This window comes from Chaetodon auriga, chromosome 16 (genome assembly GCF_051107435.1).
Source record: "Chaetodon auriga isolate fChaAug3 chromosome 16, fChaAug3.hap1, whole genome shotgun sequence".
Lineage (NCBI taxonomy): Eukaryota > Metazoa > Chordata > Actinopteri > Chaetodontiformes > Chaetodontidae > Chaetodon > Chaetodon auriga.
In genome coordinates, this window is record NC_135089.1 from 23376243 (window position 1) to 23402970 (window position 26728).

At 42.0% G+C, this 26728-nt stretch overlaps 1 protein-coding gene across 2 annotated transcripts; it reads right to left on the minus strand.

Annotated features, from left to right (window-relative positions):
• Positions 1-3933: 3933 nt before the first annotated feature.
• prmt1 (protein arginine methyltransferase 1) lies at positions 3934-12934 on the minus strand. Of its 2 annotated transcripts, none has more exons than XM_076752425.1 (10): positions 12853-12934; positions 11289-11384; positions 11043-11198; positions 10814-10877; positions 10550-10692; positions 9992-10079; positions 7353-7468; positions 7035-7185; positions 5923-6044; positions 3934-5796 (listed from the first exon to the last, which is right to left on the minus strand). In XM_076752425.1, exons 1-10 carry the CDS (start codon positions 12892-12894, stop codon positions 5713-5715), a joined length of 1062 nt encoding a protein of 353 aa, XP_076608540.1. In that variant the 5' UTR covers positions 12895-12934; the 3' UTR covers positions 3934-5712. The 2 variants fall into 2 exon arrangements, with proteins under 2 accessions (XP_076608540.1, XP_076608539.1); XM_076752424.1 differs by having other exon boundaries at positions 11289-11375; positions 12853-12918.
• Between the last annotated feature and the right edge of the window lie 13794 nt (positions 12935-26728).

The window sequence follows — 26728 nt, forward strand, 5'->3', positions numbered from 1 at the left end:
ATACAATGTTGGTTTTAAGCCTCCTCCCTTGTGTACAGAGATTATGGACTGTAGACAATGAAATCATCAAATTCTTTGCAAATTTGCATTGAGAAACATTATTCTTCAAATGGTTGCACTGTTTGCTAGAGCAGTCTGTCACAAAGTGGTGAACCCCTACCCATGTGTAATTCAGAAAGACTCAGCCTTTCTAGGATGGGATTGATGGGATTGGTGGGATTTCATGTCACTAACCTTATTACAGTTTTTCTCAGTCACTTTGGTGCATTTCTCACATTACTATTAACATTTGCACAACTGTTAGTGCATTTTTCAAAACAAATAGTACAAACTACAAAACCTATTTGATAACCTGCAAAAGCGTGTCACTTCCTCAAAATGGATAGTTCATTCCTCAAAAGCAAGTATTTATGTCAATAAAAGTGTCAGTGTCATCAAAATGAAAAGTCCTGATACCATTGTTTATGAACAAGATAGTCAAATGGCTTTGTCATGTTTTCATTGAGTTCACTCTGTAAGTGTTTTCAAATGCAAAAAAAAGTCAGATGTTGGTGACACTACCTGAAAATGCTCAAGACAGCACTAAACACTATTTGTTAGTAAGTTACACATTACTGTATTTAGTGAGGTAACTAAGTACAAGACACTGAATAGATATGTTTCACATTTTTACTGCATATGCTCTTTGCAAAAAAAACCAAAAACAATTATTTACAATAAACATAAGAAACACCCTTTGGGTAGAGCTGTGCACAGCTGTAAACAATATTGTAGTACATACTGGCATAACCATACTACATACATACATACACACACACACACAGAGTACTGTAAATCATCTATACACATCCGGACGTTCCTGTCTGTCTGGCCACATATTTTCATCTACATCCAATGAATATCATCTCTTGCAATGCAGCAAGGAAAGTATCTCCTCGAGTGGCGAATCCACCCTCTGCAGGACTCTGCTGTGATGTCATTGCATGCTGCATCCATGGCCGCTAGCAGGGCCATTTGAGTATGTGGATGGTGGTCATATACCTTCCACCTCCAGGCAGAGAAAAACTCCTCTATTGGATTAAGGAATGGGGAGCAGGGAGGGAGATATTACACCAGCATCCTTTCATGTGCTGCAAACCACTGCCTGACCAGATCTGAGTGGTGAAAACACACATTATCCCAAACAACAACATACTTGTTCAGATGGTCTTCAGTTTGACCCCTCTCATTCTCAGGGATTATGTCCCTGTAAAGAGCTAAAAAAGTCAGCAGATGTTGTGTGTTGTATGGACCAAGGCGGGGGATATGGTTGAGGACGCCATTTCCTGAGATGGCTGCACACTGTAACATTCCCTCCTCGTTGGACATCTATGGTTGCTCTCTGTCCAATGCGATTTCTTCCACGCCTTCCACATTTTGACAGATTGAAACCTGCCTCATCAAGGTATATGAATGTGTGCAGAGGTTCCCTGGCCTTCAGCTCCAGTACACGCTTTATCCCAGAAACGAAATGTTTGAATAATTGAATTTACAGTGGTTCTCCCAACATTTGGCTGCACCCTTCGACCAGCCTCAGCCATTGTGAGGCCCTGATTGACAACATGGTCCGCAATTGTTGACCTAATTTCATCAGGAATCCGCCTATGTACTTGGCCTCTTCTTCCTCTTCCCGTATTTCGTCCCCTTCCCCTTCCTCCGTGCATCCTCACTCACAGTATTGTAGAAATGGTACACACTATGTCCTGCTCTGTTCATATATGCTAGCCAATTGAAAGTTCATGTGATTCAGCTCTGAGTGACTATGGAGAAGTGGCTTATCATTGCTTGCAACTAATGCTTCACACGCCCCTCCTCATCAGTGGCAGATGAGGTTCACCTGAGAGAGATTCTTCATTTTAGGAGACTTTTCAGGAAAAATGATAAAGAAATGTATAAAATTTGCTTGACAGATTTTGACAACTAGTTCAACACTTTTGTACATAATGACTCAAGCAATGAAATGACTATTAGTTTTATAGGGAATGACTATTCAGCATTCATAAGTATAGTTCATTTTGACTGAAATGACATAAGCAAATGATAATGGTTTAAAACAGCAGAGAACTGTATGAAAGCAGTTGATGAATGTCCAAAAGCATTTGCAATTTGTTGGAAAGAATGAGAAACTGCTACTATGATGTGCACAAATAACTAAAATGTTGTGGAGGTTGAACAGTTATGAGAATTTAAATCTGTTCTGAGAAATGCACCAAAGCGACTGAGAAAAACTGTAATTGTGAGATGGATTGCCAAGTGATTCAGAATGCACTTCAACACAGACCTGAATGGACCAAACAGGAATAGACTAGACATCCATTTTGCTACATCAAGTAAGAGGCCTTTGTCTAGGCAGGAACAGTTAATGCTAGTATGTTAATGTAAGTTTTCATTGTAAGTTTCATTGTTTCCCATTACATTTAGGCTTATATAAGCTTACTGTAATGGGAAATTAACAGACTGCTGAGTCTTGTTGTTTATACCTCAATCATTGTACTTGCTGCTTGGTTCTGTGAGCTTACCATGTTGTATTGATTGTGCCATCTGGCTTCATTGTGTTTTGTGTTAGTTTTCTGTCACAGTAGTAAAACCAGTGAGCTGCACTTAAGCTGACAGACTCTGAGCTGAGCTCCCCCAGATTGGAAAAAAAAACACTCAGCAGCATCTCCTCTTGAGGATACTCAAGAATCTGTATCCACAGCTCTAGTAAACATCTACCACTGCACCATCGCAAGCATTCTTTCCATCTGCACTGTCTTGGGCCGGAAAACACAACAGATAGGCAACAACTGCCCAATGAATCACCAGTTCTATACTCCCTACCACTGAGGCTATCCAGCGCAAGTGATGTCTACAAAGTACTGCAGTATCAACATCTTACCCCTGTCAAAAGCTGTTGGCCCTCCTCTCCCCTGGTAGATGTTACAGGACTCTCAGCAGTTACAGGATTCTCAACAGCTTTTTACCTTCAGCTGTCACCTTGCTAAACTCTGCATCATGGTTTGGTCACCCTGCATGGTCAGTACATCATTGCATGTTAATGCTTTTCGTTGCCAACTAAGAGCTTTTCAATTGTTGTTAGGGGGATTTTCACCTATTCTTTTTTGCAAAAGGCTTCTAGCTCTGTGAGATTATTGGACTTTCTGGTTTGGTTGAGGTGGCCCATTGTGGACTTTGAGGTGCATTTAGGATCACTATCCAGTTATTGAAACAATCCTCATTATTTTCAGCTTTTGTTACAGATGGTGTGGTGTTTGCATCCAAATTTTGGTTCGAAGTCTGCCCCCTTCCAGTGAAACTTGCACTGGCTGCAAAACAAAACCAAAGCATGGTCGATCCAACCATGTCTACTAGGTGAGATGTATTTCCAAAATGCACCGAGCCTATTTAGATGTTTCTTTGAAAACATGTGGGGTCACAGGAATGGTTTTCTTCTGATTACTCTTCCATGAATGTCATTCTTGTGCAGGTGTCACTGCATAGTAGAACAGAACAGTGCACCACCACTCCCAAGTCTACTCAATCTTCCTGAGGCTCAAATCTCTAGGGCTGGCCACATTTTGATGCCCCAGCAAAAAAAAAAAAAAAAAATTCCAAGATTGGTCCATCTTCTACTCTTTACACAGAACAGCAATTTTAACCTTTTGTATGCCACTGCATATCATTCTTCTGCACTTCACTGCCTTTTGCACTGGTTACATGCTAAACTGCATTTCATTGTCTCAGTACCTTGAACCCAAATTAATGATTTAATACTCTGTTGACATCAGTCACATCCTAATTAGACCCAGTGATTGAATGTAGAATTTGAAAAAGCCCCTTCCCACCAGAACAATGCTGGTGACAGTATTCCACACAGCTCAGATCATTTTGTAAACAATGCAAAAAAAAGTTACATTGATAGTTTATTTGTTTATCTTTTTTATTTATTTAAAAAGAAGCAACAAAAAAAGGAAATATGAAAAATAACAGTGTGGTGGTTACTGTTCAGAAGGACTCAAGCAGCCTAAAACACATTATTGTATCAAGGAAAACACAGCACTGTAGAAGCCAGTGCGAATCTGGGCTCAGGATCTGGTCCCATCAGGCCACCTTCTTTCTTCAGCTTCACCAGTGATTAACACTTAAAGATGTTTTCCCAAAAGCATCAGACTGGCTCAAAGCCAAATAAGGGAAGATAGTTGGTGCATCACAAATGCTGTAACCCATCTACCACACAACATAGGCCCAGTGAAGAGTTTCAGGTTTGTAGCAGCCAACTTTTGGTTTTGGTCAAGATCAACTTACCAAAGATGTGCTGACTGCACATGTGCAGGGCCTCTTGAAGTGTCCCAAATCCATACTATATACTAATTTTAAGCAAATTTGTCACACATACTGCATCATTTCCAATTGCAATAACACATGTAAATACTTTGATATTGTGTGTACTATTTATAGAATACCATGACAATTAGTATGTACTGGGGCACTGGGACAGTTTCTACAGCTAATCCCCACAGTCACTGTTACGGCACTATCGGGCTGCTGTGCATTAACAAACATTCTGTTGCCACAGCACTAACGGTGATATCTTAGACAGACCCCATAGAACAGAACATAAGCCAGTCAATTTGGACTGATTTTTTTTTCTTTCTGAATACCCCAGATGACTTTCTCTTGGTCTCTTCTCATGGTCTTTACACCATCTACTTTTGTTCAAAAACTCTTCACTTACAACACAGCTTCTCAGTTTACTTCATATTTATTGCAATTAAAATTTTCATATGGGGGGGGGGGGGGCATTGCTCATTCTTAGCTTTGACAACTCTGTAATATGGGTAATGTAGGAAACTAGAGGGTAACAGTGGGAGCATCACTGCTCACAGTTCAAGCAAACCCCACTTGTCCAGCCAAAAAAAATAAAACTAAAACAAAAAAAAAAATCCAGATTTAGTTTACTAGTCTAAGACTATGGTATGTACTGTGCATTATTTGACCAATTCCACTGTGTAACTCAAGCACCAGGATGCAGCTGTGATAACTTCACAGAGTATGACCTTGTGTGCCTCAGAGTATTGATAAGCCTGCAAGCTAACCTGCCTGGTTTATACATTCGTCTTCTCCCTGGAACATCACAATCACACAAACCTTTTTTTTGTTTGTTTTCGGTCTGAAGAGGGCCTATTGGGTGTTTTCTATGAACTGGTGGAGGAGGCAGGGTTTCTCAAGTAGACAGAAATCCAAAGACGCACGTACTTACAGCTTCAGTACGATCACAAATAAGGGGAGACCAGTAGCTGGGTCATGTAATGACCATACAGAAGGTGAATGAACAGTAATACTATGCAGACATGTCAGCAGGGCTATTGTGTTGATGTCTACAATGGATCTCGCACATGCAAAGGACAACAACCCAAAAGCAACACCCAAGAAGACGTTAGACACAAACACCAGGCATGTCAAACACACATTTTGTTGAGTGACTACAGCACAGTAAATCACAGCAATGCATTTTGACCCCAAGGATGTGGAAACTTTTTAAATACTGTTAACGTTTGAACAAGAATATCACAAAAAAGTCTTAAAATGTTGCTGCAGGGAAAAATTAAACTATTGTACAGACTCCCAGTCAAACAATATAATCTGTCCTGTACTAAAGACAAACTAAGACAGGGAGAGAGAGAGAAGGGACTTCTAACGCATTCTGTACTCTGACGTCTTAGACATCTCACACAGCTGACCCTTGAAGTCGATGTCTATGGTGAAGTCCAGGTCTCTCTGCAAACCAGCAAACAGCAACAAGTCAGACAAGATGCACATAGCAACTAAATACGGCGATGAAGCAACAAAAGAATACATTCTTTAAAATCAAAGTACAGCAAGGAGGAAAGAACGTCAGCTTACATTGTTCTTAACATTTGGCTTCATGCTGATCGTACCGAAGATCTCCTCACTCGTCTTGACTGTGAGGTAATCATCCAGGTAGAACACAGTCTGCTTCCAGTGGGTGTAGGGAGACTCTGGACCTGACAGAAATAAAGTGTGCATGAACATAGTCTGCAGCTGAGACAAGTTCCTAGTGCTCTTCATTCAAACCAATTCACATGATAACCCTGAAAACTCACCGTTAAACCTGAAGTTACCCCCTTACCCCTAATCCTGCACAGAGACAGTACAGTACATACAGTAGATACTGATACAGAATATAGGGGAATGAAACTGGATTGGAGGTGAGTGAGGGGTACATTGGCCTCTAAGGTATAGGTCTCATCTGCCAAAAAAAGCAGTTTTGGGAGCTGACTGTCTGGTCTCAGTTCCACTTGTAAACACGGTGAGACAGCGGTGGGGGTCACATAGTAAGTGTGCATAGACTAAAAAGACATCAGTGTTGCATGAGTAAGGCATGAACCCACCACTGACAGCCTTAGAGGCCTGCTCACATAATCTGTAATTACAGAATGTAACGAACATTCATGCCTTCTAATTTTGAAAGAGCAACAGACATTGGGAAAAAAATAAACGTCCAGTTTCAAGCAGTTACTTCCTTCCTTCCTAGCATACATAAGCAATGCATTACTGCCATCTGCTGGATTGTAACAGTTCCACAGTGCAATCTATTTGCCATGCCCACCCAAAGTAATCATTCCATAACCCAGACCCAATTCAGCTGCTGCCTGATATGCAAAGGCAACTAAACAAATAACCTGAAACTTGTACTGTGTATTATGTGCACCCCTGTATATAAGGCTATATCTACCACAACCTTCCTTGTGGGTGCTTGCAAAATTGAGCAAAATAGAACACCCCTTAATCATTATTTGCATGATCCTGCCTTAAATGCGAATAAGGAGAGGGAACTACCTAATGTTTAGAGAGCCCCGACCATCCAATTGGTAAAGAACAGATTTAATTATATGAACTTGTGGAAATACATACATACATACATGTCTGTCTGTCTCTCTCTCTGTCTGTCTGTGCGTGTGTGTGCGTGTGTGTGTGTGCGAATGCAGACTGACTGGTGGAGAAGCCGGTCCTCTTGTGACAGCGAGTGAACTCGATGTTGAAGTAAGTGACCAGAGCATGGATATAGTCATTCCTCTTCACCTGCAGGCAGAATGGTGACGTGAAGGTCAGATCCTCCAGCTTCACTGTGTAGATGTCCACCTCCTAAACAAAAACACCCATAAGATGGAGTTAGACCAAAGATGTTCAATTTCAGACTTTTTATTCCAGAAAAAACAACCAGTCAACATCTCTGTGGCAGGAGCCAGATACACCTCCATCCCAGTGTCATTCAACAAGCATACCATCAAACAAATAATCAATCCACCCACCTTAATGAGACATGCACTGCTGACCAGCTGCTTGGGGTCCACAACATCAACCAGAGGTTCCTTAATAGCCACCTCCTTGATGCACGACATATCAAAACCATACACGTTTTCCCACCCTGACAGAGACGTACAAAGAGAGATAGACAGACCAGTTTCACTTGACAGAAAACTTGATGGATGAAAGCCAGTAGTGTTTAGGTTTCCATTCCGAACAATAGCCATTCAACTGATCATCACATTTTTTGCCTCCCATACCGATTTACAAACTCGGTGTTCATCTAAACAACAAACTGGATTGGACCCATAACACCACTGCACTTTACAAAAAAGGACAGAGCAGACTCTATCTGCTCAGGAGGCTGAGGTCTTTTGGGGTGCGTGGGGTACTCCTAAAGACCTTCTATGACTCTGTTGTGGCCTCTGCCATTTTCTATGGTGTAGTCTGCTGAGGGAGCAGCATCACTACAGCTGACAGGAAGAGGCTGGACAAACTTATCAAGAAGGCCAGCTCTGTCCTGGGATGCCCTCTGGAACTGGTGGAGGAGGAGGAGGGGGGGGGGGGGGGGGGGGGAATGACAGCCAAGCTGTCCTCCATGACAGACAATGACTCCCACCCCCTCCAAAACACACTCACTGCACTGAGGAGCTCCATCAGTGACAGGATGCTGCATCCAAAGTGTGTGAAAGAGCGGTATCGCAGGTCATTCCTCCCTGCAGCTGTCAGACTGTACGATAAAAGCTACTCCAAGTAATCAGTGCAATAGTCTGGACAATAAGCTGTGCAATAAAAACATGTACATAATAGTCTGTAAATACGATCTACAATTTCTTACAATTTTTTTTACAATTTCTTTTTATTTTTATTTAAATCCTCACTCTTTTGTATATACTGTTTTTGTTTCTAATTTGCATGCACTTCTTATATTAATCTTTACTGATGCTGCTATATTCTGGAATTTCCCCTCGCGGGACAAATAAAGGAATATTGATCTTGATCGCCAATCATCCATGAGCCATGTTGGCCCACACAAATGGTTGTTTTGTTATAGCAGTATAGCTTTCATGTGTATTGGGATCTCTACCAGGCCACAGCATTGACCTAGGCCATATATGTTTTACTGTGGAGAATGAAGCAAAGAACCACAAAAAGCAAAAAGTCAATCCCATTCAGAGGTGTAGTGCAATTTGTTCCGTGCACCTACTGCAGTTAAGTTGCGACCTCGTTTCAAAGGTTATTAAACCAATGTTCCTACAGTGGCATGTTTATATACACTAGTCAACTATAATTGATCACACAATCAAATGTTAAACCAACTTCATAGTTTGATCATGCCGACAATATTATGTTGCAGTCAGACAAATATCTAGCTTAGCAGTAAGGCTGTCAACTAACATTTTGCATTAACAGTACTGCACGACAGTCACAAAACCATGTTCTTTTGACCAGCAATTACTGTTTTGTTTTACCCGTGGAAATCTGTTACATATTTAAGTCTCTCCTGTCATAATCTGCCCTCCCTTGCGCTACTCTCCTGTGAATTAATTGGTGAATTTAGGCTTTATTCCAACCAGACCAGAGTTCGTGATGATCACTGGAACAGAACCAATGAGGTTTTGTTGAATTTTGTTTTGTTTTGATAGCGTTTGAATGAAGCATGTTTTATGATAGCAAAATTTATTTAAATTTATTTAGTTTTTGTGAATGGAGTCCATTGGCTTTGGCAAGAGCGATTTAACAGTGGTTCCTGGCTAACAACACAGATCATATTCGCAAACAAGAAGGTACTTCTTTAGGGATCCTTTCCATAATGTCGTCAAACACTTATAACAATCTGAATCTCCATTGCTCTTTCTCCGTCATCTTCATTCTCCGTCACAAAAAAAAAAAACATAGGAAAGTATGGACCATAACTAAATATGTGACCAGGGTTCCAGGACAATTAAGTCTTCCAGGACATCTGGACCTGCGAACATCACTTTCATTGAATGAAAATAAAATGTAGGTCAAGCTGCATAATTCAACAACATGGTGGAGGACATTTTATTTGTTAATTTAGTAATGTTTAGGTATGCAGGCCTTTAAAAAAAAACAAACAAACTGTACCACCACACCTTTTATCTTGTTGGTTTTCTTATTCTGTCAACAACATGCTTTTATTCTATCCTTCCAAATGGAGCAGTATAATAAATATAAGAGCTCCCAATGCAAGAGCAATGCAATAAGTAGCCTACAGTAAGTTTAGAAGGACAACTGAAATAGGCCATGGAATCTGTCCCCCTCTACTCCTGCTCTGCAAGCAGGCAGTCAGTCAGCATGTAAATGTGCACTGTGGAGGACAGGAAGCCAGAGGGGGATGCTACTCGCTGCAGGAGTGAGAGCGCTGTTGCAGTGAGGTATTAGGAAAACAGTATCTATGGAGCACCTATAAACTTAATGAAACACATGAGAAAGCTGGGTAGCCATGGATTCACTAATCACTGATAGATTCCGCTCCAGCTGTGATCAGTGACTACCAAGCATTAATCCTGATCTCCTGATCACACATTTTACTGAACATTGCCCAGTAGTGATTGCTGACTGACTGACCCTGGCGTGCCTAATTCGGATGCTTATGTTGGGTCAGGTGACCACTACTCACAGTGGATTTTGTAGTCCTTGTACTGTCTGTCTTCAATGGCAGTGACATAAAGGGTTGCCCTGTCTGGGAAAATGAGTCCATCTGGCTTCTGTCAGAGGGCGAGAGGAAAAAAAAACACAAAAATAAACAAGACAGGCAAGTGACGACAAACCATCCGACCTGTACAACAGCAACTACAGCCACTGAATAGCCAAAAACTCAGAACTGACTGCAACAATAAGCATTTTGAATTTGCTACAGCTCCGCTTCACATCACTGACTAGCTTCTTCTACTTATCAACAGCCGATCGGGCTCATGGTACTGTAGTATCTCAAGCCATCCAACAAGCTTAGCTGATTTCAGCTCAGTTTTGCAGTAACAAAAGTTGAAATCATCCAAATTAATGGCCATAGCTATGTTAAATAGTATATTTGTCTCACTCTCTTATGGCTCTAATGTTTTCACGTTCAAGAACATTGGGAGATTAGAAGAAAACCTGAAAAGGGAATTTAGAGCAGGGGAAAAATACTTCAAGACCAAACGGCTCCTCCCACCTCACAACATATACACATACTTACCAGCCATTTGTCCCGGGCATAAATGACTGTATTGAGCATGGACTCATAGAAGAGGCAGTAGCCCATCCACTCTGATATGATGATATCTACTCCCTCCACAGGCAGCTCCACCTCTTCCACCTTTCCCTTGATGATGGTAACAACTGGAAATACAAGAGGTCAAAAGTTACAATCACAGACTTCACTCCCTGATCCTCATGTGAGCCCAGAAAAATTGGGAAATTGATATGTTCTAAATGTCACCACAAAATTCAATTCACTTACCATCATCCAGCTTGTTGGCCTTGACAATTTTCACAGCATAGTCCGAGATGCTGCTGCATTCTATCTATTAAGACAAAGCCAAAGAACATTTGAAATTCACATGTTGCCTATTTACGCTGCCCCTATTAAGAAGCCATTACCACTGGTCAAAGCCTACCAACTAGTGATGTAATTATTCGAGACAATACAGAAAACAAATTGATAAGTTGTGGTACAGTCTAACACTTACCCCTATAACCTTCTTGGCCCCTGCTTTGGCAGCAAACATGCAGAGGATGCCTGTCCCACTGCCCACGTCCAGCACCACCTTGTCTTTGAACAGATGCTTGTTGTGGAACATGGAATTGCGGTAAGTCAGAGTGCGAACCTCATCTTTCAGCATCTCCTACGGTGGCAGTAAAAAGCAGAAGGGTTAAGACCTAGTGATAAAAGAGATATAGTAAGACATGACTGCAGTTTGTTTTAACGAAATTACCTCGTGGATGCCAAAGTGGGCGTATGAGTCAAAGTAGTAGTCCTTTGATGTCATATCCTCAGCTGCAGGCTTGGCTGAGCTCTCCCCCTGAGAAACCTCAACAAAGACACGCGCAATTAACACCAAGGCTTCATTTTTACTTCTATGTTGAGCTTATAAATCTTATCAAAATGCAAAACTGTGTGTCAGATGTAGTGTAAAGAATTGTACACTCAACTCAAATACAGCAAACGACAACTCTCCCCACATCGTGAAAGCAACACACAGCTTTGGCTTATGTAGAGGGCATGAACAGAATACTAATAACTATGGGTGTAATGATACCAGGGTACAATAAAACCTTGACATAAAAGCCATGACAAGATTTATTGCAACACTTAAAAATTACTCGAAAGCGTGCCCTTTGTTAACAATTAAGTGTGTGTAGCATATTCATTCATGTCTCCGCTGTTTTACGGTGCCTTCACGACTCCACAGTGAAATTCGTTGACAGTTTACAATCATGAAACCTTTAAGTTTCGGGATGAGTGGGAAAAAAAGGGGTCAAACTTGTAGTTTTTAAACAACGTAAAAAGCACCAATATTCACATCAACTTCCCCTTCACACACAAGTTTTTACGAGTTTTTCAACGATTAAGCACATCATAAAGACAAACGCACACTAATCCGTAATAACTTTTTTTTGTTTTTAATGTCGCTGAAGCACAAATACCTGCCTTATATACAAAGTTTTACTCTGCTAGGACTGTTTCCACTGCCCGGATTTGCAGTGAATGGAGCCAGCCTCCCCGCAGTACAAAGGATGGGAGCACATGGCTGATAGTACCGTGTGGCGCGTCTTAGCTTTCCTCAGGATCTGCTATATACTATTTCTGAAAACACAACGTGTCGACTACCGCCTCATTAAGCAAAGGTTTGACAATTAACGTCAATCGCCAGGCCTTTACCCTCGGTAGAACCAACTCCCGGATCAACTGATGGCGTTATCTACAAGATGCTTCCCTTTAACACGCTTTGCTATCTTACTAATTAGTCTACCAATATTAACGTTAAATCGTAAGGTATCGAAGACAACGAATTTTATGTGAGACATAGTAAAACCAGTGGGAACATGAGGAAGCATCCAGGCCTAAAGTAGCCGACTAGCTAATTAGCTAGCTCGGAAGCTAACACGTTAGTCCCCATGCGGTCCCACAGGCTCGTGAGTCACAGCCGGCTGGCTGTCGCGCTACGTTTCCGCAGGCGCTTTACAACTTCAAACATTGGACATCAACTTAAATTGCCAAATACGTAATGGTTCAAGTATTTGAATCTAATCTTAGCTCTATCCAACATGCGACGCAAAATCATTGCGAGGCAACCACAGATGCATCACACAAGAAACGTTAACTAACGTTGGCTTGGTTAATATGGATGCACTATTATCTGGGACTTGTAATGACAAAACGCCAAATGTTTACACTGTAATAGTTTGCGGCGTCTTTCCGTGAATAATGAAAATATGCGTGTGTATTTTTCAAAGGTTCATTGTGAGTATCTTCTATTCCTAACAGAAAGACCTTACCTCCATCCTCTCTGCTGGCGCCGCCATTTCGATCTCCTGCATGAGTCATGGACGTAAGCTTGAAAGACTCTTCCATGACTCCGCCCACGACACCCAGCTTTTCGTTCTGATTGGACCTGAATATAGCACCGCCTATACTTTAATGTCGCGCTCCATCATTTTCGACCAGTTGTGATTTGTGACTTAGAAATATGAAAAACAAATCTTTCCTTTTTTTCCGACTTGGGAGACTGACAGGCAAGACCAGATGTTGGAGATAAACTCTCAATAACGCAAAAAGAAAAAAAAAAAAAAAAAAAAAAAAAAAAAGCACTGCGACTATTTAAGGAGTGCTGATGCGTTCAGGTGATCACTGGATATTAGGTCGTCTGCTCATTGTTGTAGACTACTGGATGCATAGAGGTGTACTACGAAGCGAGATTAATGAGTTAGTGAGGTATTTTCAGCCTAATGCCAGACTAATCAAACTCACGGAGGTGGCTGTCTTTCAACTTGGCAAGAATGGTAGAGAATGGTACCTAACGCTGCACACAACCTTCAGACATCCTGGACAACCGAAAAAGCGAGGCTTGAGCCAGTCAAGTCTGTGCATCCTGTCTTAATGCGTTTCACAGTGGCCAAGTCAGTTTGAGGAGGTACAACACGGTGTAGGCAGGCGTAAGTGATTAGGCTAAATATACGTTATCACCAGGGTTCTAAATTAACTTTTTTGATCACCAGCCAATGTGGCTGGTGACCTTCTAAAGTTACCAGCCAATCAGAATTTCCACTAGCCAAATTTTTTCCTGGTGAAAATAAGAGAGATTATGAGTGCCACTGAATGCATTTGATCATTTTATTTACATTGTTGGCATGAAAAATGCACAGAAAGTACAACACATGAAACAAAATATACAAAGAAAGTGCAAACATTTAATTTATACAAACAAAAAATGCTGTCAGATTTATTATTTTATAAGACATTTTTCCAGTATTTAGTATCATTACATTCCTAATAAAATGTATTTTTCCTTTCAACTTAAAGTGTTTCTGCCTTCCTTCTTTAATAAGAAATATATATAAGTAACAGCCATGACTTAAGCACTTGCAAAAAATTGCATTGGTAATAAATTGAATTATGTATGTACAACTAGAAAACACAAATAGTGCAGCAGTCAGTAGTGCAGACTCCTTCGACTCTCCTGATGACTTCGGGCACTCTCATGGTCCTTTACTGCCTCGACTTTAAAATTATTAGTCCCCACCACAAAATTATTCGTCTTGTTTTTTTCTTTCGTGTACATGCGGCAATCCTTACAAAACATGACGGCATTTTCGTGATCAAACACAAGCCATTCACGACCTGTCAGCCATTTAGCGTTAAACTGTCTTTTCTTCGTTTCGCACGCTTTGTCGACATTCTCATCCCCTGCCTCCTTCCTCTTCTCGCCCCCAGACGTCTGTCCCAGCCACGCATTTAGTTTAACTTTACTTTTTACTTTTAGCTAGCTCAGTCTCCTTTTTTACAGTTTATACGCCGCCGTTCATTCTTCTTCTTCTTCTTTGTGTTTGCGTTTCCGTGGTTTCTCGCGCCGGTTGCACTACAAACTGTAGCGTGCCTTCGCACAGCCAATGGGCGTCTTGTACGTCATCACGTAGCATTACGACAGTGTTCATGGGAAATGTAGGACGAACTGTCCGTGGGACAAATGACCAAGAACTGTAGAGCGGCTCTGACTGACATGATTGCCTAATGCATTACCGGCCAAATTGGCTAGTAAGTTTTTATACACACCCGCCAATATGAATTTTAACCCGCATTTGGCGGGTTGGCGGGTGTTAATTTAGAACCCTGGTTATCACCCTTCTTCCAACAGACCATGAGGTCGATCACAGATTTGCTGAGGGTGAAATGGAGAAGACGCGTTCTGCAACGAGTGTGGGCAACAATAACTAATTAAAGCTCACATGAAAATAAAGCATTTTAAAAGTCAAAAATGAAATACGGTTGTGATAAAAAAAAAAGTGATAAAAAGCGTCCCAGCAAACAATGTTTTGTTCGGGGAACGCTCAAAACCATTACATTAGTTTTCAGGTCCCTTATCAATATCATAGATCAAATCTGGCAACAAATGGTAACAAAGGTTAGCAAAAGTAGTCTAAGGACATATAAATTTATTGAAACAATGTAAAAATAAAGTTAAAAAAAAAAAAAGAACAGTATAAAATAACAAAATAATACTCAAATAGCCTTGTTGTTATTCATTGGTTTCACATAACATTACATTGGAAACACAAAGCCAACTCACTGCAGCAACAACCCCCCAAATGTCTAACTAGTTTGTATCATCCCTACAGAGTGTTTTGTATCACATTTCTCATTAGAGTCACGGTACAATATGTAATTACACAGCTCAGTTGCATCTTTATATCCCAAAATCATCTGAATTTCTTCATGGATAGTGTATCATGTTTGGCTGATGTATCATCAGAAGAAGGTCATAGTAAATTTACATTCAATTTAACTTCCGTATCTCATACATCTGATAACAACCAACGGGTTCTGACCTAAAGATATAAACTTCAGCATAATCAATTGCAAAGTTTGGTCTTTTGGGCATCTGTGCTCAATATTGTTTAGAAATGCTGGAAATGCACAGTAAAGATGTAAAGGAGATGTGATGGGGGGTGATGAGAATGAAGAAAATGGTGATGGGTTATTGTAACTACTGAGTTGGTTCGTTTACATCAAGTGGTGAGCACTATGTTTTCAGCCAAGGAGGTACAACGAAAAACAAGCTGTGTGTGTTAGGGACAGGATTGTCCCTTTTTTTATTTCGCCCGTACCAGGCACAGACACCAATAATTCTTTAAAAACAACAAAATTAAAAAGAGGTGTCCTTAACACCGTCTCTAAAACGGGCCACAGAGTCTTCTATGCACCGGTTAAAATCGGCTAAAAAAAAAGACCAACTAAAACAAGCACAAGGCCCGATTTAAAAACGAAACCCGATGACGGCCGTCCTGCTCCTCGCCGTCGCCACGCCACTCTCCGTTCCTCCTCTGGCTCGCTCCGTAGGAGGGCGGACCTTCGGCCAGGATACCTGGACAAACACAAGAGACACAGCGGCAGTGGGGAGGTACACGACACGGTACAGCCGAGACGCCTTCCTTTCACGTGCCAGAGTGTTACTGGGTCCCAAAGGGTACTCACACGCTAGGCAGAGCTCCTCGCTCTGCCGCTGCCGTAAGGTCACGTAGTAACACTCTGGACCTCGTCGACTCGGCTGCAACCACCACCTCTGTCACGGTCTCTGGTCCGCGGCCGTCTCAGGGTAGGCCTCTCAGGCGGTATCGGGATCGTCCTCTAAAATGTTTGCTGCTGCCATCTCTGCGCCGTGCGATCCCCGTTCTGCACCCGCTCTGCTGCACACCCACTTCCTTCCGCCTTGTCCTTTTACGTCCCTCCTCCTCGTGTGCGGTTGGCTGCTCACTGCTGCGTACTCCAGTCCCATTGGCCAGTCTATATACAAAAGGTAAAGCACTCACAGGTGCTAGTTACCAGTCAAATTACCAAGGGTGCTCCGGCCGGAAGTAAAACAACTCAAATTACATCACACTAAAACCATGCAATAAAACACAATAAAAACACCTCTGCAAAACGATAAAAACATGCAAGAACATAAATAAATAAAATGCAATAAAACCAAATGGTTGCAACAATAAAAAATAAGTAACTTAAAACTTCCGCCGTGCGACATCTTCCCACCCTTTAATGTTGCCAGTCTCTGCAACATAAAACCAGTCAGTTTCTATAACGCACAGGAGGTTGGCCAAGATTGGTTCTTGTGGAGCGTCGCGGAGCGTCTAGTTCCTCATTTCGAGCCGGCTCGGGTGCTGCTGTGGGTAAAAAGCCATAAAACACCGGAACATTCAGTCTCTGAGTCTCTGCAGCCGGTTCGTCGGCTGGAGGCAAAACCTCTGCTGGGGGAGCCACACAGATTTTCAGGGCATTCCTGTGTAGGGTCTGTATGCGGCCACCCTTCTCTGGCTGCACCTTGTACACTACCCCGGTGTCCCCTACCTGCTCCAAAACAACATGTGGCTCTGAACTCCACCAAGTGCACACCTTTCCTCTTCCTTGCCTATTCCTATCCCGTACCCAGACTCTCTCTCCAGGTAACAGTGGCAGGGCTCTGGCCCGCTTGTCATAATGTAGCTTGTGTTGGGGGGCAGCATTACCCATTTTTTGTCTAGCCATACTATATGCTAGCGACAGTTTCTGCTGGTGATCTTGGACCCACCCACCTAGATCACCGGTTATGATACCCGAGGTATCATAACGGCTAAGATGAGTAGGCACATGGATCAGTATATGAGTAGAGCATAGAAAGGAATTGGCAACAACACCAGAGTAGCCAAACACCAACTACTGCTTGACAGGGCAGTCACCCAGGACTGTAAGACCAGAAGTACCAACCTGTGCACTGCCTGGATTGACTACAAGAATGCCTATGACTCGATGCAACACACATGGATACTGGAGTACCTAGACCTGTATAAGATCAACAGGACACTTAGAGCCTTCATCAAGAACTCGATGGGGTTGTGGAAGACAACTTTGGAAGCCAACTCACAGCCAATTGCAGAAGTGTGCATCAAATGTGGTCTATACCAAGGAGATGCACTGCCCCCCCTGCTGCTCTGCATAGGCCTAAACCCCCTCAGCCAGATCATCACCAAGAGTGGCTTTGGATACCAATTCCGAAGTGGGACAACAATTAGCCACCTCTTCTACATGGATGACATCAAGCTGTATGCCGAGAGTGAGCATGACATTGCCTCCCTCACTCACCTCACCAGGATATACAGCAATGACATCGGGATTCATTTGGACTGGATAAGTGTGGACAGATGGTGTGCAGAAGAGGGAAGATGATCACCACTGAAGGGGTTGAACTACCTGAAGGCAACATAGCAGATGTTCAGGACAGCTACAAATACCTAGGGATCCCACAGGCAAATGGCAATCATGAGCAGGCAACACAGAGATCAGCCACAGCCAAATACCTTCAGAGGGCGAGGCAGGTCCTGAAGAGTCAGCTGAATGGCAAGAACAAGATCCAGGTAGTAACACCTATGCTCTGCCAGTAATCAGATACCCTGCTGGTATAATATCCTGGCCACTGGAAGAAATGGAAGCCACTAATATCAAGACAAGGAAGCTCCTTACGATGCATATAGGGTTTCACCCTAAGTCCAGTGTCCTGAGGCTATAAACTAAGCGGAAGACAGGAGGCCGCGGACTAGTGAGCGTCAGAGCCACTATCCAGGAGGAAACAGCAAGCCTCTGGGAGTGCATCAGGAAGATGGCTCCCAATGATGACCTGCTGAGTGAATGCCTCAGGCAGCAGAAGTCCAGTAAGGAGGAGCCAGAAGGGTTGGCATGGACATACAAGACAGACAAGGCATGTACCATCGACAGCTTGAGGAAGTGGCTGACATAGCGAAAACATACCAGTGGCTGGAAAAGGCTGGACTGAAAGACAGCACAGAGGCACCGATCATGGCCGCACAAGAGCAAACCTTGAAGGCAAGGTCAATAGAGGCCGGGATCTACCACAGCAGACAAGACCCCAGGTGCAGGCTGTGCAAAGATGCCCCTGAGACAATCCAGCACATAACAGCGGGGTACAAGATGCTGGTAGGGAAGGCATACATGAGCTGTGTCCCAATTCAGGGGCTGCATCCTTCGGAGGATGGATTTGAAGGCCGATTATGTCATAACGCTGCGCGAAGGCTGTCCCAATTCGTCCAAATTCGAAGGATCCTCCAAATGCACCCGACAAATGCGTCCTCCTTAGGAGGGAAGAAGTTATGACGTCGTGACGCAATCAGGAAATACTCTGAAGGCTAGACCGTCCCATTTAGCGATAGTTGATGCGGCCGACGGAGGATCCTCTGAAGGACCCAGCCTCCGGGGACCGCGTAGGCTGGGTCCTCCGAAGGATGCAGCCGCTGAATTGGGACACAGCTATGGAGCATCATAGCCAGGTGGCTAGCATCGTACACAGGAATATCTGTACCGAGTATGGGCTGGAGGTCCCAGGATCAAGGTGGAAGACGCCTCCAAAGGTGATCCAGAACGACCGAGCCAAGATCCTGTGGGACTTCCACTTCCAGACAGACAAACTGGTGATGGCGAACCAACCAGACATAGTGGTGGTTGACAAAGAACAGAAGACAGTCACAGTGGTGGATGTAGCAATCCCAAGTGACAGTAACATCAGGAAGAAAGAGCACGAGAAGCTGGAGAAATACCAGGGTCTCAAGGAGGAGTTGGAGAAGATGTGGGGCATAAAGGCAAAAGTGGTCCCAATAGTGATCAGGGCACTCACAGTGGTAACCCCCAAGCTGGGAGAATGGCTCCAGCAAATACCAGGAAGAACATCTGAGGTCTCTGTCCAGAAGAGCGTACTCCTGGGAACAGCCAAGATCCCAAGCTCCCAGGCCTCTGGTAGAGGACCCGAGCACAATACCGCCCCAGGCGGGGCGAGAAGGGGATTTTTTTTTATACACTGTATATATATATTCGTGTGTGTGTGTGTGTGTGTGTGTGCATGTGTGTGTATACATATGCATATACATATATACTTGTATATATTTATGGTGGGAATGGCTGTTTTGAGTGACAGGTTTCAGCAAACAGGCTTCACTAGGCCTGCCTCAGGTCAAGTCAGACACTGCCAAGATGCCACTGGCCAGACCCACTGTCACCGAGCTTCACAGGAGCTCTTCAGAAACTAGTTGGTGAGATTACATCTATGTTTTTAACAGTCTATGGCCTCATACACGGTGTCTAGGTCCATGCTGTCAGGAGATGTGAACTGGAGCTTTCTCAGGGACTCTATCAAAAATACAAAAGTTGACATATTATAGAATGACTTGCTAAGATAGCAACACCAAAAACACCAAGGTAATTGTATACCTTAAAATTCTACTTAATGTTACCTCTGTAACTTTGCTAAAGTTAAATATTGATCAGAGTTGCTGTTCAAAAGCCCAGGATATGACATCAGCTTTATTGTTTGCGACATTAGACACGTCACAAAGTTGAACACTTTCCCGCTCAGTTTTAATGATGAGTAGTTTTATTATAGGCATATTCAATGAAACACATATACTGATAAATCCATTTAAGTTAGCCTGAGTTCTTTAACTACCTTTAAAGCGAGAACCCCCCACCGTCTCATATTTAGTTAATTTACTGTTGTTTATTGTTCTTCCTGTCTATTGACTGTTAGGAGTTGCCTTGTGTCTTTTCCCAGTGTTTTCTCTTTCCCTTTTTCCCTAGTGTTATTTGTCTGTTTGTCTGTCTCCCCTGTCTGTCTGAGACTGGGTAGGTCTTTGCCTGTGCACTGCTGCTATGCCTAATTACCTGCACACCTGAGGCATGTTAGAGCTGAGTGCTGGCAGTATTTAGGAGAGGCTCTCTGGACATGTGGCTGCCAGTTTGTCCTGAGCTTGACTGTGTGAACGTCCTGTCCCTTGTGTGAGTAAATTGCTAGAAAGCCTTTGTCAGCTCTGCCTTTTGAATTGTCCTGGAGCTTTCTTCCAGTGGATTTTTGTGTTGCACTTTTTTGGACTTCATGCTTTTGTTCTGCTCTTTGTTTCAGTGTTCTCAGTCCCGCTCGGTGTGCCTCTCAGCCTCAGTCTCCAGCGTAGTTTTTGGTTATTCCCACTCAGTTTGAGTGTGCCTTTTGTTCTTCCTTTGTTTATATTATATTATAATATATTATTATATTATACACCATTAGAAAACTAAGATTCATGTGAATGGATTGATTTCAACAATCTTGTGATACAAAATATATCCAAAGTATAGTTATAAAGACCTTAAATATGAATAGAGATAAATATTGATATTTATGGTGATAAATATGTTGCAAATTGCAAATTGAGAAGATATGAATATATTCAGTTTCTGTGGTATTGTTATCAGTTTTTATTGATCTTGGACTAGGGTAAGGCTGCAGCCCTGCGGCGCCCTCCTTCCTGTGGCTATGGTTAGACATTAATCTTGACCAATTGACATTGAAAATCAATAAGCTAACATTAGCTTTGCTATTGGTCGATGATTAGCCAACAATAGCAAATGTTAGCATTTATCTGATAAACTGCGAATAGTAATAATAATAATAATGTGATAATAATAATAAAAGAAATTGTGTGTGTATAATATTGTAATATTAATAGTATATTCTATAAAATGAACTCAGATGAATAATTTGAATTTGCCTGTTTCAATCTTACTACACTCCACATTTCAGGTTTACAAATAAAATCCTACAGAAAACCATGTCCTGTGAACACTGGGATTTGAAAATAAGGGCAATATTCTGGCGCTTCCACTTCCACTTCCACTGTCCACTGTCCACAAACCACTTACATTTAGATAAGGGTACACACAGTCAATCCAAAAATCACCCCTTAGAAACCATTTGGTTTAAGATATCAAGGTAACAAAGATTGGGCTCACTAACATTAGTTCGTACATGAACTAAGGGACTACATTTAGGTGATCAGATTCCTCATTGAATGTGAAAATCCTCATTAAAAGTTTATTTATATGTTCCTTGAAGGACACATACACATCACTTACACATTATGCTTCATTTGTGATTTTTAGAGAGGCTACTGGCAATTGAGACAATTGGTAGGGGAGGGTGATTATAGATGGGAGATATAGTGTAAATGCAGTCATTGGCAGAGTATGTTTATGCTTGGCAGATTTGTCATGCAGGCTCACATTGCACCTAACCCTCTGTGTTGCACTTTAATCCATGTAGCATGTTTGAACACAAAGCATGACTTTGGCCAACTGTGCTCCTCTTTAAGTACGAGTAAGCCTCATCCCTTTTGGCGAGATACTTGAATAGACTTTTAGGTAGGCTACTCCATCCCTCTCACATTCGTCCATCTTCTTCGTCTTCTTGTTTTATTGGCAGGTGCTTTGACCTCTTCTCATTAGATGTTGTAACTAATGTTTTATATACTTCCACCTGCATTACTGGTGAACATGGCAGTTATGCTCTCTGTCAATGTTACAGCCAACCCTTCTTTTTTGTTGTTTATAAAGGAACAGGAGACAGCTGGAGAGAGGGGCCAAATAAGGAATAATCCAGGAAAAATGGGAGGGTGGACAGGTATGCAGAGAACTTTTATGGAACATTCCCTGAAGATTTTCTGGATCTTGTCATAAGGTTATTGTTGAGAAACCTTTGAAGAACCTCCAAGGAATGTTCCGTAAAGGTTCTGTAAAGGTTTTCTAAAACTAACCATCAGGGAACTGTTAGGAAACATTACCTAAAGGTTCAGTAAAGGTGTCGCAAAAATAACCCTCAGAAAACATTCAAGGAATGTTCCCTGAAGGTTACGCATTTGTTGGAGTGGCAGACAATAGTGGACCCACTGAATACAAAAGTAGTGAAGGTTAATGAAGATTAATTACAACCATTAATCCACAATGTTAGAATATGTATTATGGCCAAGTATATGATGTACAAATCTCACTCTCATGCTCTCTCTCTCTCTCTCTCTCTCTCTCTCTCTGTAGCAGAACAATACCAGCCTGCCACAGGAGGGTCCAGCCACCTGAGTCGAGTTCTCCCCAAGTGGTGAAACCCTGCACGCACAACTCTAAGCTGCCCAGCAAAAAGCAAAGGCCAATTGTGAGGACACTTAGGGCAACCAGAAAGATACAGTTGCAGACATGTTTGCCCGAGAGTCACCTAACACTGCCTGTGACCTTGAATAGATTGTATGCATATGATATCAAGTCATGCTTTTGTTGTGACTGCAGATTTAGGGCATGAAGTGATTTTGCAGAGGAAGCACTATTACACAAACTCAAAATGCCTATGTTTTGTGTTGATTACAGTTGGTCAAATTGATCAAACCAAGAAACCACAAGGAGCTTTTTTTGAGTACCAACAGCTGTCATTTATAAGGGTGAAAAATGCAAGAAATTGACCAAAAAATACGGATTGTGAACTTTCATCTGTGGTCAGGAGGAGCTGAGTCAGATAATGCTCACGTGTGCACTAACCACTTTCTCAAATGTAAGTTAAGGAGCTAGTTAACTGTTTCCTTGCTTTGCAACATCAGAGTTATTGTTTTTTTATCTGTTCTGTTGGAGATTGTACCCCAGTAAATAAACAATAATAAGTAGCAACAATTACTAACGCTAGCTAGTGTTTAGCTTTTAGTGTTTTGCAGGGTGCAGTCGTATGGTTGTAAGTGTTTGCTTACAGTTTTGGTGTTGTCTCTAGGCTGCCCAAGTGCTTTAACAACATTAAGTGCATAGGCTCGGCTCCTACAGTTATCTTAGGTTATCATAAAGTTAAGGCCATGTCAGAGGCATCCAGTCCACAGGAGGAGAGGACAACATTCAGAGAAGATCAACAAAGATGGCGAAAAGGTGGATGGATGCTTTTCTGGATCTGTCCAAGTCAGCTGAGAACCAAGAGACAGAGAAGATCACTGAGAATTTACATGATCAATCAGCTAAATTGATTGTAGCAATAAGAGTAACTAGTATTATGGTTGGAAAAGGCAAATGTGATTCCAACAACAAATAATGTATGTGAATATTTAATTAGGCTTATGCAATGTAGATAATTCACTTCTCGATGAACTCACCTGGTTAAACAAATGGAATAAAACATAAGAATCCAAAAATTAATTTGACCATATAAGTTGAACCTTTGTAAGAATTTTAGCAACTAAGATGATGACTAGACAACAACAATACACATCATTAATAAATTGGAGAGTAATTTGAATTTCTAATCACTCTTCCTACTGCCATAATATTGCATTCAGATGCAGGATGCCAGACAGACCTAACCATGGATGACATTGAAAGGATGGAGGATGTTCTGAAGCAAACCATGTCAGAGCTGGGTGATCTCAGGACCAAATGATTGGACACTCAGTTTAGACAAGGGTCTTTTGAGAAGAATGGCTTCCCAGCTTCTTAGTTTTAATGCAGGTTTTTCAACTGTGTGAGCCTTAGATCTCTGGTGGCCCTTTGTCTGTCATTTCTAATTTGAACAAGTCATTTTTTGTTTTGCTGAGGTTGAGACTAAATCTCCTTTCACATATTCAACTTTCTGGTTCAATGTCTCTTAATCCACTGCTTTTAGAGTTTGGCACTGGAATCTTTAATGGGGCGGCCAGAACGAGATGTACTTCAAGCTATAATGCCAATGGTATTCAGAAAAGCATTTGGGTGTAGAGTTGCTGTGATTGTTGACTGTTTTGAAGTTTATTGAAAGACCTTCTAATTTGCTAGCTCAATCACAGACACAGTCAAATTATAAGCATCACCACACTGTGAATTTTGTGATTGGTGTTGCTCCTCAGGGGTATGTTTTTTTATGTATCTCCTGCCTGAGGAGGAAGAATTAGTGATAAGCGGATTACTAAAGAGAGTGACCTAAAAAAACTGTTACCTTGAAATATTGTTTGAGCAGACCTTGGGTTTAATGTGTAGTGTGATAGTGTAGAGCTCTACTGTGCTTTGCTGCAGATACCTGCATTTGCTAAGGGGAAAAGGTAGTTGTCACCATTTGAAGTGGAACAAACAAGAAAAACGGTTAGTGTGAGTCTGCAAAGTGGGGCCTTGCCCATTGAACATATGGTCACAACACCAGGAGAGTCGATGGTTGACAAGAACAGAGTTATTTGCTGTGTCGTGTTAAATTTATCGGTCTGTTGTCCCACTGGAATAAGAAATTACGAAAACGAGTGGAACAAGGCCTACTGACGGTTCATGGTTGGTTAAGGTGATGCTCTACCAGAAGACTGATTTGTCATTTCAAGGTAAAAGTAAAGAAGCCAAGTAGTGCAAACTAAGGCAATTGTCAAAAGCTATGAAGAAAAAACTTCTAATTATTAGCAAGGATTAATATGTCTTTTCTCCGTCTGTTGATCTGATGCCATTTGATGGAAAAGAGGATTAACTGACAATTGTATTGAAATTAAAAAAAAACTTTGGACTATTACCTGCTGTAAATAATTTAAATATGATATGGAAAAATGTTGATATACTTACTTTTGTTTGGACTGCCACTTCACATTTGCTTTTTGTTTCAGTGCCTACCTGCCTTGTCAGCATTTATTTCTTGCCTCAACCCATGTTATGGAGCTCCCTGGTTCATCACTTTGTTTCCACTCAGTTTGAGTGTGTTTTGTTTCCATATTTTTCCACTCCTTTTGAGTGCACTTTTTGTTCATTCATTATTAGTAAAATAAATTTCATTTGATTAGCTTTACATGTCTCTGGTCTGCATACTTGAGTCCTAAACAAAACATATTTAAAGGTTTTACCAAAACTTAGCATTTGAGAAATACTAGGTCTATGTATATGCACAACATATACAGTTTCTAAAAGTACTGTTGCCAATATGGATAATAAATAGCGTTATGGTACAGTTGAGAGAAATATACAACTTTGAAATTCCACCAGATGAAATGGATAATGTGAGCATATATTAGCATTGATTAGCATTGAACAGTAGTGCAAAACAAAAGTGGGTTTATGATGTAGAATTGAGAAAGACAGCATCAACACAGTGGTACATTACATGATGCTGGAGTAACACAGTGAACAAAGAGTCACAAAAAGTTTTTAACAGTGTCCTACATACTCCAAAGGTTGTCTTCTTAGCAGGTGCAGACGACTTAGGCCCCTCCTGTACAGGGTGTCTGTGTTATTTTTGTCCAGTCCAGTTTGTTGTTGAGGTAAAAACCTAGGTATTTGTAATCCCTCGTAATCTTAATGTCAAAGCCCTGGATGTTCACTGGTCTAGTCTGTGGTACTTTCCCTCAGGAATCAATCACCATCTCCTTCATCTTGATGGCATTTATGTGCAGGTGGTTCAGTCCACACCAATCAACCAAGTTGGTTACAACCTCTGTGTATTTCATTTCGTTCCCCTGTGATATGCCTCATTGGAGAACTTCTGGATGTGGCAGCTGTCGGTGTCTGAAGTCCAACATGAAGAGAAAAGGAGGGAACACTGTCCCCTGTGGGGAGCTGATGCCATCTGGGCCTGTAGCCTTCCTCACCTTCATCCTCCTGAGCTCCTTCCTCACCTGGTCAGCTGTTATGGAGAGGGTGGCTCCTGTAGAGTGACATGGGGAGAGATAAATGTAGTCTGTGCAGTGGAGCAGAAGGGGGGTTAAGTGGTGTGAAGAGGATGCTGCTGGTGTCAGGGCTGCACCCTCCTCAGCTCATCTTTGTTCCATGATCTAAAGACCCTCTTCTTCTCGTTAGTGGGGCTTACAGTTCTGAGGACACCCAGGGTTTGTTGTTTGGGAAACACCATACATTCTTTTTGGGCACAGTGCTTTCCACACAGAAGTTAATGTAGTCTGCAATGCAAGTTGTTAAACTGTCAACCTTATTGTCTGCTGTATTGTAAGTGTCTGCAGCTCGTCTGTGCTGCATGATACAATCCATTTAGTTTCCGTGTGCACAGTGAATACATTGTCCGAACATCTTCAAATGAACAAAGAGCAAATCATATGGGTCCTCTGTCCACTTGCCGCAACAGCGGTCAAAAACCATATGCCCTTCCGGGGTCAAACACACCCAAGGTGACCTAAATACCTGCGCTCTCTGCGACAGTGACACCCAATGGCACATAACAGGAAATATACCAGGTGACCAGAATAATTTTTGACCCTGAATCTTTATGAATATGGCTTTTTCACTCCAGCCCCTAATGGTTAGTGACAGGCAGGAGTTCAAACAAAACAAACAAAGAGCCATTAAAAACAAACAATCTGCAGGATAGCGCTGTGCTAGGTGGCAGCCTGTTGCAGTAGC

Bases quoted from the DNA above. Each gene is read 5' to 3' on its own strand.
- prmt1 (XM_076752425.1), bottom strand. From the start codon at position 12,894: ATGCAGGAGATCGAAATGGCGGCGCCAGCAGAGAGGATGGAG. The intron at 11,199-11,288 runs GTAATTTCGTTA...CTGCCACCGTAG, and splicing joins CCCACTTTGGCATCCACGAG to GAGATGCTGAAAGATGAGGT. The intron at 7,186-7,352 runs GTGGGTGGATTG...GTTTTTGTTTAG, and splicing joins GCAGTGCATGTCTCATTAAG to GAGGTGGACATCTACACAGT.